General features: G+C 41.9%; 1 protein-coding gene and 1 pseudogene across 2 annotated transcripts in view; one reads left to right on the forward strand and one right to left on the reverse strand.

Annotated features, from left to right (window-relative positions):
• LOC147638127 (calcium-transporting ATPase 3, endoplasmic reticulum-type-like) overlaps positions 1 to 13,227 on the reverse strand; it is a 156,635-nt gene extending 143,408 nt beyond the window's left edge. For both annotated transcript variants that reach the window (XM_086798040.1, XM_086798039.1), the window contains exons 1-3: positions 13,023 to 13,227; positions 5,605 to 5,655; positions 5,152 to 5,185 (exon numbers count right to left, since the gene is read on the reverse strand). In XM_086798040.1, the coding sequence (XP_086654166.1) occupies positions 5,152 to 5,185; positions 5,605 to 5,655; positions 13,023 to 13,055 (118 nt within the window). In that variant the 5' untranslated portion in view covers positions 13,056 to 13,227. The remainder of the gene's footprint in view (positions 1 to 5,151; positions 5,186 to 5,604; positions 5,656 to 13,022) is intronic.
• On the forward strand, positions 320 to 1,887 carry LOC147638129 (uncharacterized; annotated as a pseudogene).
• Positions 13,228 to 13,528: the final 301 nt, after the last annotated feature.

Genomic DNA, 13,528 nt, shown 5'->3' on the forward strand with positions numbered 1-13,528 from the left:
CGTCCTCCTCGTGGCACTACTCGAGGCTTCACACAAGCCGCCTTCTCAATGCCGCAACCTAGTCCACCCTCTCTCTCTCGTCGGCAAAGTACTCTTGAGGGGAGCTGGGATCCCAAAAAGAAGGAGGAGGTTGATGCCGCGGTGGCCCGCTTCTTTTTTCATGACCACATTGCTTTTCGTGTGGCACGGTACATATTTCACTCACATGATTTCATCATCATGTCTCACGAGTCACGATTCACGGGTCACCATTTTGCCATTCTAATTACTTACCCTCTTTTTTTTTGAAATGAGGGATAGGTCCGACTACTTCAAAACGATGGTGAAGAAGATTGGCGAGTACGGTCCTCACTACACACCTCCATCCTCCGAAACCTTGCAAACCACTATGCTTGACAAGGAGAAACGCCTTGTTGAGCAAGCGGCGGCAAACACAAAGAGACAGTGGGCTCGCAATGGAGTCTCTTTGATTGCAGACGGATGGAGTGACACGCGGAAAAGGTCTATCCATGACCTTGTGGCATACTCACGGGGGGAGATGTACTTTGTCTCCTCACATGATGCTTTAGGGACGGGAAAGAGTGCGGATGTACTTGCTGCTGAGTGGAGTAGTGCTGTCGAGATTATCGGCCCCGAATGTGTGATCGGTTTCGTCACGGATGGTGAGGCGACAAATAGGGCAGCGGGAGCTATTCTTGAGAGTATGTATCCTCAAATCACCGTCTCTTTTTGCATGGCACATTGTCTCAATAATCTTTTGAAAGATATTGGGAAACTGTCATGGATTGAATCGGTGATTGATGATGCATGTGCAATTGTGACCTTATCAACAATCACACATACCTTCGATCCGAGTTTGGGAAGAGGTCCACAAAGGTCCTTCTCAATTACTCGGACACTCGCTTTGCATACAACTTTCTTATGTTGCATCGCTTGAAGGATTGTCAGGGTGCCGTGCGGCAACTATTCATCAGTGGTGAGTTTTGCTCCTCATCTTTTGCACGTACACAGGTAGGGATTTCATGCAAGAAAAAGGTCGACGATGCTGATTTTTGGGAGGACCTCAAGCGTACTGACGCTATGGTGCATCCCATTGTCCACATGCTCAGGATTGTTGATGCTATGCAGCCATGCATCGACAAAGTATATGAAGCCATGGACCGGATGATAGAGAGTCTTGAGAAGCTTGAGCCAGACGTAGATAGATATGAGGAGATCCACTCGCTTTGTGTGGCGAGATGGAGCTCATATTCCTCTCCTTTACATGCAGCTGCTTTTATGGTGGACCCAGAATTTCAAGGAAAAGGGCAGGAGGGTGATAAAGAGGTGAGCAACGGTTGGAGACTCATCTTGGATCGCCTCACGCCGGATGCAGAAATCAGGCGCAAAATTAGAGACAAGCTCTCTAATTACAGGGCATTTCAAGGCTCATATGGATGTGCAGATGCGCAGCAGGACAGATTCAAGGTTGGTGCAGCATTATGGTGGGAGGACTTCGGATCAGATGGACCAGAGCTACAACAGTTGGCGATCCGGATCTTGAGCCAGTCCGTTAGCTCTTCTTGCCTAGAGCAATTATGGTCCTTCTACAGTCACATTTCATCAAAGAAAAGAAATCGGCTTGGGGTGGAAAGAGCTAATGATCTTGTCTTCATTAGCGCAAACTTGCGCATGCTTGGCAAGAGTGCAAGATGCAATGCCGATACCTTTACACAGTGGGAGATGGAACAAGAGGAGGCAGCTACAACTATTGCACAGGAGGGTGGGACATATGGTTCTCATCATGAGCCTTCATCGGATGACACAACCCCCATCCACACTTCACGCACTCATGATCATGAGGCTAGCACCTCTCTTATTGGGAGTGCAGAGTATGAGAGCGAGTGACTTATATTTTGTATCGCCTAGGCCCCAACATCTTTTGAGTATATCTATTTAAAGTTATCAACTTTAAAGTCTTTCTTTTCCGACTTTGCAAGTCTTGACTCTTGACTCTTGCACCTCGTAGCGTAATTTAATTTTAAATGTAATGTGTATCATGATTCATAACTTTTGGAGTTAGAAAGCTTGTTGTTATTGTGATTGATTAATCTTGATTCTTTACTCCTCTAAAATTAACAATTTTGAGTGCCGTCCCCACCCCCCGTCCCCGTTCCCTACCTTTAGCCGTCCCCGTTCCTGTCCACCGTGCCCGTCCCCGTCCCCTGGTAACTATGATTCCCGCATAACCATTACACATCTTGTTCGTTATTTGTCTAGGAATGAACCCATATTGGGCAGGATGCAACACTTTGTTAAGCACATTGGCTATTCTATTGGAGAACATCTTTGTCACCAATTTGTATAGCACTAGCATTAAAGTGATCAACCAAACTCAAGCATACATCCTTTTTCGGAGCCAATTTCACAAGGCCCTCTTGCCAGAAAGCAAGCATCACTCCTTGTAACCATGCAGCATTTATCATTGCCAATAGAATGTCTTCCAATTCCTTTCGAAAATGTTGAAAGAATTCCACAACCAATCCATCCCATCCTGGTAACTTCCACTTACCCAGTCTAGCAAGAGCACTTTGTAATTCCATGTTCGTGAAAGGGGGTTCCATCTGTGGAGTTTCTTGTTGATTAAGAACTGGTGTCACATTTATAAGCATCCTGACTTTCGCTTTCAACTCTTCCCACAAGAAGAGCAAAGACTGATTGGAAATGTGCCATGCATTCCCTTTTGAGTTCATTTACATCATTTGTCCACTGACCATCAAGCTTCTGCACACTATGTATACTTTACTTTTGTCTCTCAGCATCCAAGCTTTTGAAAATTTGTTTTGATGAGCAACCTTTATCTATTAAAGGCTTTTGCCTCGCTCATATTTGCCATTTTTAAAATTTTCTCTGATTACTACAATCAATCATAGATCATCAATTTAACAGTTTATTGCCTTGTTTGTGCAACCCCATGCAATGCCTACACATCCACTTTGCATCAATTTATTTGCTCTCTTTGCTGCCCTATATACCATCTGCCATATTCTATAATGATTGATTACATCCTTCTTACAAAGTTTCTCCATGTATGTATATACACCATATATATGTATATGTATATGTATATATACACACACATATATATGTATATGTGTATATACGCGCACCAAACACATACGCACGCACGCACGCACGCACGCAAACACACACATATATATACATATATACATATATATGTGTATATACATACACATATATATGTATGTATGTGTATATGTATATATTTATATATATATGTGTGTGTGTGTGTGTGTGTGTGCACATATATATGTATATGTGTGTGTGTGTGTGTGTGCACATATATATGTATATGTGTGTGTGTGAATGTATATATATGTATATGTATATGTATGTGTGTGTGTGTGAATGTATATACACATATATATGTATATGTGTGTGTGCGTATTTATATACAAATATATATATGTGTCTGTGTGTGTGAATGTATATATATGTATACGTATGTGTGTGTGTGTGAATGTATATACACATATATATGTATATGTGTGTGTGTGTGTGTGTGTGTGTGTGTACACATATAACAATTACTGGTTTTACTAAAAAAAAAAAAAAAAGTGTGTGTGTGTGTACACATATATATGTATATGTGTGCGTGTGTATTTATATACAAATATATATATGTGTGTGTGTGAATGTATATATATGTATGTGTGTGTGTATACATAAATACATACATATGTGTGTGTGTGTATACATACATACATACATACATACATACATACATACATATATATATATATATATATATGTATGTATGTATGTATGTATGTATGTATATGTATGTGTGTGTGTGTATACATACATACATACATACATACATATATATATATATATATATATATCATACATACATACATACATGTATATATGTATACACACACACACACACATATATATATATATTTGTGTGTGTGTATATATATATAATGTATGTATGTATGTATGTATACACAATATATATACATACATGTATGTATGTATGTATACACAATATACATACATACATACATACATACATTCATACATACATACATACATATATGTATGTATGTATACACAATATATATACATACATACATACATACATTCATATATTGTGTATACATACATACATACATATATATATATACCTAGATGAATCCAAGAACATGCCCAAATTCACCTTTTAGAAACGTGCATGTTATATGCTCATGGTAGTCAACCCACAAGACTATATAACTATCAACTCCATTATGCATGGTATGGACTAGATACTATGACATCCCCACTAACGTCATCAGTGCCCAATAGTGGGTGTAGAACTCTGTATCAAGATATGCTCTCACACACGCACTCCACACACACACACACACACACACACACACACACATAAGAGCATATATTCACACAAAGCCCTTCATACTGAGTTTCTGTCAAACCTCCAGAGATGCAGAGCAGACACAGCCATAATGAAGCCTAGCACTAAGGGAAGTAGCAAATAGAAAGAATTAGTATAGCAAATAAGTAGTTGATAGAGCAAATGCACCGCTAAAGATAGAAAGAATAAGCACAATATCAACTAGCCGCAACTCGAACGAAAACTTCACAATGTGAAATCTGCATGTCCGCTAATACATATGTATATATATATATATATATATATATATATATATATACATATATACATATACATATATATGTGTATGTGATATGTATGTATAAATTTTAATGTATATATACATATATACATATACATATATATGTGTATGTGTATGTGTATATGTGTATATGTGTATATATATATATATAATGTATACATGCATATATACATATACATATATATGTACATAAACTAATGAAAGGTATACATATACATATACATATACATGCATATATACATATACTAATGAAAGGTTATCTAATGCACACGAAAAAATCACAAGGATTAGACAAAAATAAGCCGGGAAAGTAAAGACCATTATTGTCAATGAGGGTAAATAGTTTCAAAACCCCCACAAGGTGTTTCCTCGGCGGCATCACCTAAGGGCAGAAAAAAAAGGCAAAACGATAACTACGGGAGGATCTTGGGCCTTTAAAAAACAAAATTACCATTCCTTCCATGAACAGATCTGTTTGCAGCAACCTGAAAGCCAACATAAAAGCTGAAATAAATCACTGAGTACAAAACAAGAGAGCAGAATGCCTACTTGGGAAAGACTAGCTATGTGGGCATCACCCACAAGATTCTTCCTTTTTTTTTCTTTTTTTTTTCTTTTTTTTCCTTTTTTTTTTTTTTGGGGGGGGGGGGGGGGGGGGGTGTTCCAAATATATATTATTTAGTTAAAGGGCATCCAGTGGTGTAGGCTGGCACGGGTTACAGGTATCAAACGCCGGTTCTTACCCCAGGAGGCAAAACCCTTCACCATCAGGCTACACACCCATGGGACTTCTTTTAAACAGCCCGGGTGTCATCCTTTGAATTAGTGCTCACATATTAAAACAATGGTGCTGCCTAAATAGCCATAGCATCTCCAAATCTCTTGAAATCAACCCAGCACTTACCTGCAAGTCTGTCAGCCCTTTATCTTTATTCACATGAAAGAATGCAAGAACCTGAAACATGTAAAAATGTACAGTTAAGAAACAGGTAAGTGCTTCAAGAACTACAAAAAGTGTAGCAAACAAGCATTAGCCATAACATGGTAAAATTTGTAAGACTATGGACTGAACTCTACTTGAAGTGGCAGATGGGGAAACTTCAAGCTAAATGTATCTTAAAAGTTATTTATTAGAGAGTTAAGTCTAAAGTAACCTTCAGTTAAGCACACTCACCTACAATCTAATTATCTATGTAAGGCAGACAGGCTCATTAGTAGGGTTCACACGAGTGGATGCGTGATAAATATGGACCAGGGTCAAAATTCAGTTAGCTCACACCGTACATCTAGAGAGTGGTATGAGACACCGCGGTCTAAGTGTTGAGCATAGAGCAGTTTTGGTTTATACATCAAGCTCAGAGGTTCTTCCTTCTCCCCCCCCTCTCCTCCCCCCCTAAGAGTAGATCCTTCTATTATTCAAATCAAGAGAAAAATGTCTGCTTGATAATGAGCTCCCACCTCTGGCTCACGTGGGACTCTCAGGTCCACAGGGGATGAGGAAGCTGGGATGGCCAGGAACCAAAAGCATGAGCTGAATACATATCCTTTCTCGAGAGCGGGTGACCAAGTGATAAACTGCAAGCTGTGGTTTCTCTTAGGAAGTTTATTTGGGCATGGGTCTTTCACCAGAGTGAGCAGTTGAGGAAAATGTCTTAACAACAATGTTGAGCACATAGGTAGGTCGTTATCTCATTTCCATGTTACCTTTGGTTCACATGTATGCTCAAGCCCAGTTTCACAGTAAATGGTGGTTGATTCTCTTGAGGATTGTTCATCACATTTGTAATATGCCATCTCAAGTCATATTTTAGTATTTAGTGGATCTCTTTAGGCACTTTTGAAGCACCTATGGATCATTCGGATGTTTTTGAGACGAGAGAAGCCAAAGTCTAGAATACATGAGAGGAGATTCCTTTGAGAGACCTTGATTATCTTGGGATATTAGATTCTATGATGGGGATCAAGCATTGTTTTTGGGGATTCAAAGGGTGGAAGATTTTCCATTTTCCTCAGATTGATTGAAATTGTCACCAATTGGACATCCAAGTGATCCCCTAGTCTCGTGTCGCTTTACGGAAGGCCAAGCATCCTTCATGCCCCCCGTATTGTGGCGAGTGCAGACTTGATTGCTGGGATCCCTGACTCGTACTTCCCGGTGAGCCAAACCTACGCCAAGAGATGCTTGTATTATACAATATCCATGAAAGGGAGATGTTTCCATGGCAGACTTGCACATGTTTGCTTGTCCAATACTCTTTTCGTGCAAATTTCTTGTGAATGCGTGCTTTGACATTGTCCACCAGTTCATAAGTAGGGGGCACCCACCCTTGAACCGTGAGAATGCCCGGTCTTCTGACTTGGTTTGTGGCATGTGAATAGGTGGAAAGTATTGAGTGAACCCTTGTGTTATTTAATAAGGTTAAATGTAATGTTTTATAACCTTTGCAGGTTCACATTCACATTTAAAACCTGAGGTGCCCATTTATTAGTGCCCGAGGCCCAAGGCCAAGTGTGGCCAACCCTTTTGGGCATGGGCACCCTTTGTGGCCATTGGTGTGGGGGGACACCTTTAGTGAGGAGTGGCCTCCCATGTGCGACCACGTAAGTGCATGGGCCACTTACCACCAGCCCACGACCCTTTCCACCTCTAGAAAGCCATTGACCAACTCAACGCAGGCAAGAAGCTCCATCATTTTGCTTCCTACAAGCATCTACAGGCAACCATTGAAAAATCCGAACACACCAAGGTGATCAGTGCCTCTTCCACGTCCTTCTCCTGCTAATCCAAACGCTACATTGTTGTCAAGGTGTACCTGCCTATATGGAAACCTAATTCGTATTCTACATTGGCCTGTACAGAATCCACAGGGACAAGTATAGACATGCCATACGACCTGTTCAGAGACCCTAATCTGCTGTCAAAAACCCTAAAATACAGTTTTTGAGCATTTTTGACACTCGAAAACTTGTAAAATGTCACCACTTGTCTGGCAGACATCTGAAATGATGTCATGTTTGAATACATGTGGAAGGGCTCCATGGAAGGATTGGTATCCTGGTGTGACTTCCTGGCATGATTTATGAACTCATGGAAGGGTGGTTACCGTGGTGAGTGACTTTGGACTCATGGAAGGGTGGTTACCCTGGTGACTACTTTTTGGTCCTGTGTGGACGGCGCCTATGAACGGGCTAGTTGGATGTACAAGATGTAAGTTGGGAGATTTCATCCACTATGTTTGTGCACCAGCATATGTATGTGAGTTGCACATGCATGGATGACTTGTTTTAATTGCCTGGACATTACTTGGTATTTTGCCTATGAATGTCCACAGGCACCAGGGACGCCTCGACAACCCGTGGATACGCGTGTGCATACCTGTTTGGGACTCATATGGTTTCCTTATGTGTTTTGCAGGTGGTAAGTGTGCACACTTAACCCAATTTATTCATTATTTCATGTTACTAAGGTTTATTGGGTGCAGGGTTCACATTCACTTAAAAGTGTGGGCGGACACACTTATAATTTTATAAATGAGTTCACATCAGGGTGGACTATTTTTAATGAACCAAGGCCAAATATGAGAGATGGGCACCCGGGCACTCCCAAAAAAAGCTCCACGAGTTGCTATTCTGGGTGTGGGAGGGCCAAAGTGGGCAAGCCCTGACTTGTAGAGCACTCAACTAGAAGTCGTGGGCTATTAGGAGCTGTGTTGACAGGAAAAACAGCAAGTTTACTCATATGCATGAGCTACAGGTGGAATACATGCGAAGTACAAGGGTCCCAGGGCTGGGTCCCAGGGCTGGCTGGCTGCTATTTCTCTTTACAAGGCAGATCGACTTCATCTTTAGGGGCTGCAGGCTGATCGATTTGACTCCAGTAGCTTATGCATGGCTGTTGGGACTGCTTTTGGGCTTCTCTGCTGAGAATAGGGCTTGGACGGAATGAGCAAAGCCTCTACAGGAGCTGGCCGACTGTTATAAGGGCCATTATTGGCTGTTTTTACAGGTTTGCAGGAGGTTTCTCGCGATGAAACTTGAGCAAACATGTCCCTAGACAAGTTCCAAGCCTGGGGTTGTGATCTGGTGGAACCTGTGGGTGGCCAGTGAGCCAAAACCATGGCTGGTTACTGTTTTGCAGGTTTGGGACAGCACTTTGTTAGAGGGTTGGTGATCACTCTACCCTGGTTGGTGACCGAGGGTGTTCTACAGGAGCGGTTGGTGATCGCTCAACCTTGGTTGGTGACCGAGGGTGTTGCAACAGGAGTGGTTGGTGACCGCTCGACCTTGGTTGGTGACCGAGGAGTTGCAGGTAATGTGTTTACCTATGTTTCCAGAGTTGGATCAATCTGGTGTCGGTTGGATGAGTGTGTACTCTCCGGGCTTCTTGTACATATAAATACTTCTGTTGGTAATAAAGATACCTCGGGGGGGGGCAGGCCCAACTTCAGCCCCTAGTGCTGTGTCATGTGCCAGTTGGTTTATGTTTGAAGGATGTTATATTTCACAATGATGGTAATCATGTATATGCCAGGAATGGTTGATGTATGTATGCTGTTTTGGTAGTGAATTGGTCCCGTATACACGTGCCCGTGTGTGACAATGGTATCAGAGCATTGGTTTCTTTCTTTGCTTGAGAAAGAGGATTTTTGGGCATACGGAAACCTTTTTGCTAAGCATACAGATTGTGAAACATGAGCATGCAAGCAGGGTCTGCTGAGCATTCAAATGCACAACGGTCTTCTAAATCCGCATATTTTGACCAGGCCGATGTACTTTCAGAGCTAGAGGCTCTCAAGTGTTAAGTTAGACGCTATAGTGAGGAGACAGCTGAATTGCGGTCTCTCAAGAATGACCCTGATGTGCAAAGGGTTTTGAATGAAAAGAAAAAGAAGGGTTCAGGTGACGATGCAACCTTTGAGGCCATAGCAGCAGAGATGGGATATGAAGATCCTAGAGAGCTGGCCATATCTTATTTGAAAGGCAAAAAGGATGTATTGGGTGATGCAGGTACAAAAAGGACTTCCCGCGTGGAAGCACATGCAGATTCCAGTACATTAGGAGATGTAGATCCTCGTCACCATTATGCATCTTCACGCCGAGAGCGTTCGTTAAGTGAAGATTCTCACCACTCCAGGAGCGTTTCTCAAGTACGTGGGAAGAGACCCAGGCATGAGTCTCCTAAGCCTAGACATGGGGCTAGAGACAGGTCTCGTTCTAAAAAGAAAAGCCGAGAGTTCAAGTCAGGAGACAAAGATGTGACGTTTGAGAACTTCTGTGGCAAGATGGATACTACGAAGGTGCTTGCTTTTGTGAGATAGTTTGAAATTGCTTTTTGCAATGAAGATTTCTCTGAGAAGTCTGAACTCAGGCATGTGGGTATGCATCTCAAAGAGACAGCTAGTGATTGGTGGATGGCCAAGCTTTTGGATGCAAGTGCTGCCCGCACATGGGATGACTTTAAAATTTTTATGCTCAATTCTTGCCTCCAAACTTTGCCAAGAATGTACGCAAAGAGTGGGATTGGTTGAAGCAGGATGAAGGGGAGACAATGCAGACATATATAGCTAAGTACTGGAAGGTACTACTGACGAATTCATTCCTTTTTCCTATAAATAGGATCATTAGGCATTCATTAGAATCATCATTCAAAGATCAAGAGGATCCATTTGTCAGAGTTGGCAAGGCAGCAAGGACACAGTGGTGGATCAACAGGAGCTTCTCTTGTTCGATTGCAAGTAGAGAGTTGCAAGGATCTTTGGTATGCATCATGAAGCTGTGAATCAGCAAGATCATTGTATATATAGCATGTTTTGGCAATATACAGTAGATTAGGTCTCTCTCTCCTTCTCTTTTGTGTCTTTGCTAAACACAGGATTAGCGTTATCTTCTTTGCTTAGCATTAATCATGAACACGCTTCCGCAACGCATGTTACATTGGTATCAGAGCTTAGGTCATCCTAGGACAGTCCGTAACTTATGTTTGGTGCATGCTGAATTAGGGTTTTTGAAATTAGGGTTTGCATTTTAGGATTTACGAGCAAGATTAGGGTTTGCGTTTCTGCATTTTTGCATCAGCTTTTTGCTCATTTTCAACATAGTATAGTGCTAGAAAGTCTAGTTTTCAGCCTAGCATGATCCTAGGGAGTTTAGAAAGCATGTAGAACTCTAGAGTTAGGGTTTTTGGGCTAATTACAACAGAAAAAATATAGCAACAGAAAAAATATAGCAAAATAATATCATGAGTTCAGAGGCAATGGACGATGACTTTCTCACGACTTTGCAGAGTCATTGGAGACAGGAAGATAAACGATACAAAAGGGAACAAGAACGCTATGCTCAGTATGAACAAATCATCGTTGGGGCCAGGTTTCTGATTACAACAGAAAAAATATAGCAACAGAAAAAATATAGCAAAATAATATCATGAGTTCAGAGGCAATGGACGATGACTTTCTCACGACTTTGCAGAGTCATCGGAGACAGGAAGATGAACGATACAAAAGGGAACAAGAACGCTATGCTCAGTATGAACAAATCATCGTTGGGACCAGGTTTAGACAACAACTCATAGAAGAGCTTCAAGAAGAGGTGCGTCAAGACCCACTTCTACACGAGCAAAGATGGACACAACTCAAGGAGACATGGGCACAATTCATGGCAGCATCAACAAAGGCCAAGAAAGAATCACCTAGGGTTGTAAAGCAACCCATGACCGAGAGCGTTTACCCAACGAAAAGAGAGCTTCTAAGACAAGAGTTCTCGGGAGACGTGATCACAGAAAGAGGTGTTTTCGAGGAGGTGCCATTACCCGGGATGCACATGCCAGAACCAGAACCAAAGCCAAAGCTAGAGCCAGAAGCCAAACCAAAACCAGAACCACACCTCGCGCAAGTGGATCTTTCCAAATCCTATTTAGAGGAGGATGAGGTCAACCCGATAGTTCCCAAGGAGGTGGATCTCTTCAAATCCTATTTGGAGAAGGATGAGATCATCTCGACAATTTCAGAGGAGTTTTCAGAAGATCTAAAGACCAAGCCAGACAATTTGAAGACCAAGTTAGAGAGCTTGGGGATTGAGCCGATGAATATGAAATGCAATCTTCAATTGGACCAGAACGAAATCGGAGCAAAGGTGTATGGATTACCCCAGTGCTCCAAGCTTAGCAAAAGGGGATGTCATGTGCATCCGTTCATCCCAATGCTCATAGACATGTATATTCTCGTTAGCAAATATATGGGTAGATTTAAGGGCAGATTTAGAGCAGATTTTGCAGCCCTACAAACTCCCGGAAGTGCCCAAAACATAGCCCAATGGTTGGGACACCTTTTGGGCATAGTTTGGACACAAAATATGACTGTTTGGACAATGTTTTGTGAGAAAAATAGGCAAAACCGACTTGATTACGAATTCATTCCTTATTCCTATAAATAGGATCATTAGGCATTCATTAGAATCATCATTCAAAGATCAAAAGTATCCATTTGTCTGAGTCTGCAAGGCAGCAAGGACACAATGGTGGATCAGCAGGAGCTTCTCTTGTTCAATTGCAAGTAGAGGGTTGCAAAGATCTTTGGTATGCATCATGAAGCTGTGAATCAACAAGATCATTGTATATATAGCATGTTTTGGCAATATACAGTAGATTAGGTCTCTCTCTCCTTCTCTTTTGTGTCTTTGCTTAACATAGGATTAGCGTTATCTTATTTGCTTAGCGTTAATCATGAACACGCTTCCGCAACGCATGTTACATACACGCTTGGCATCAAAAGGGCAGGAGCTTGGCCATCATCGTTGAGCTTATCTAATTGGCATACCTTCATTACAGGGTTTTACTTCCTTACAAGAAGTACATCCTGAACAGAGAATGCAACAATAAGCATTGGGATGCCGCTGGGATCATGCGCTGTGGCATAAGGAGCAAGTCCATCTCAAGTTCTCTGAATTTTGATGTGTTGCAGTTCACTTGGGTTAACTTAGTCACATTAAAAGACAGGAAATCGTGAAACAGATTGAGCGACTGCAGATGTATGCCCAGTCGATGAGGTAAGAAGGAACACACCCCTTCCCCCCCCCCCCCCCCCCCCCCCCACACACACACACACTTGCACGCACGCATGCACCCAAATTGTTGATTTTCTTGATAGGAAAATAAAACCCCTGAAGGAAATATCTTCGAAATGCACCTAAAAAGCAAAAAATAAAAATAAGCTGTTGTTTTCTGGGGGATCAGCAGACCCATTAAGACGTTGTTTAAGGCTGAATCAAACCCACAGTCTAGACTGTCACGATAGAGTTTGAAGGATAAAAAGGTGTGAGGCAAACCTCCTGCACAGATCGAGCGTAGGCGTCCTCCATCTTAATCTTGCTGTGGGCTATTGGAAGTGAAACTTCTGTTTCGAGTTTGCTACATCAGTAGCCCAATTCGAAAGAAAGAAATTCTCACACACGCACACTCTCTCTCTCTCTCTTCTCTCTCTCCACTTTTTGTGGATCCCAAGTGGCATGCTTACACACCTTGCCTTAGGATGGCTTCACGTCCCCAAACAAGCTTGGACTTCAATCATGTAAAGGTGTCTTCCAACACATCCTAAATTGCAAGATTGGATACAAGTGAATCCTGCCTTCATCGCACAAGAGGGGGCAAGATTTTCTATCCAAGACTCACTATCTGTGCCCACTAGCCTAAGAAGTTGTAGCACTTACATACTGGTTGTGCATGCATGGATGTGTACACAAAGTTGCTAGTATAGAGACTTGGCATGGATGTGAGGGCAATGTGAAAATGGGTTTGAATGCATTCCATGTCATGAATGCACCATACATGCCCT

This window comes from Cibotium barometz, chromosome 5, assembly GCF_041138505.1.
Source record: "Cibotium barometz isolate CiBa-2024 chromosome 5, ASM4113850v1, whole genome shotgun sequence".
NCBI lineage: Eukaryota > Viridiplantae > Streptophyta > Polypodiopsida > Cyatheales > Cibotiaceae > Cibotium > Cibotium barometz.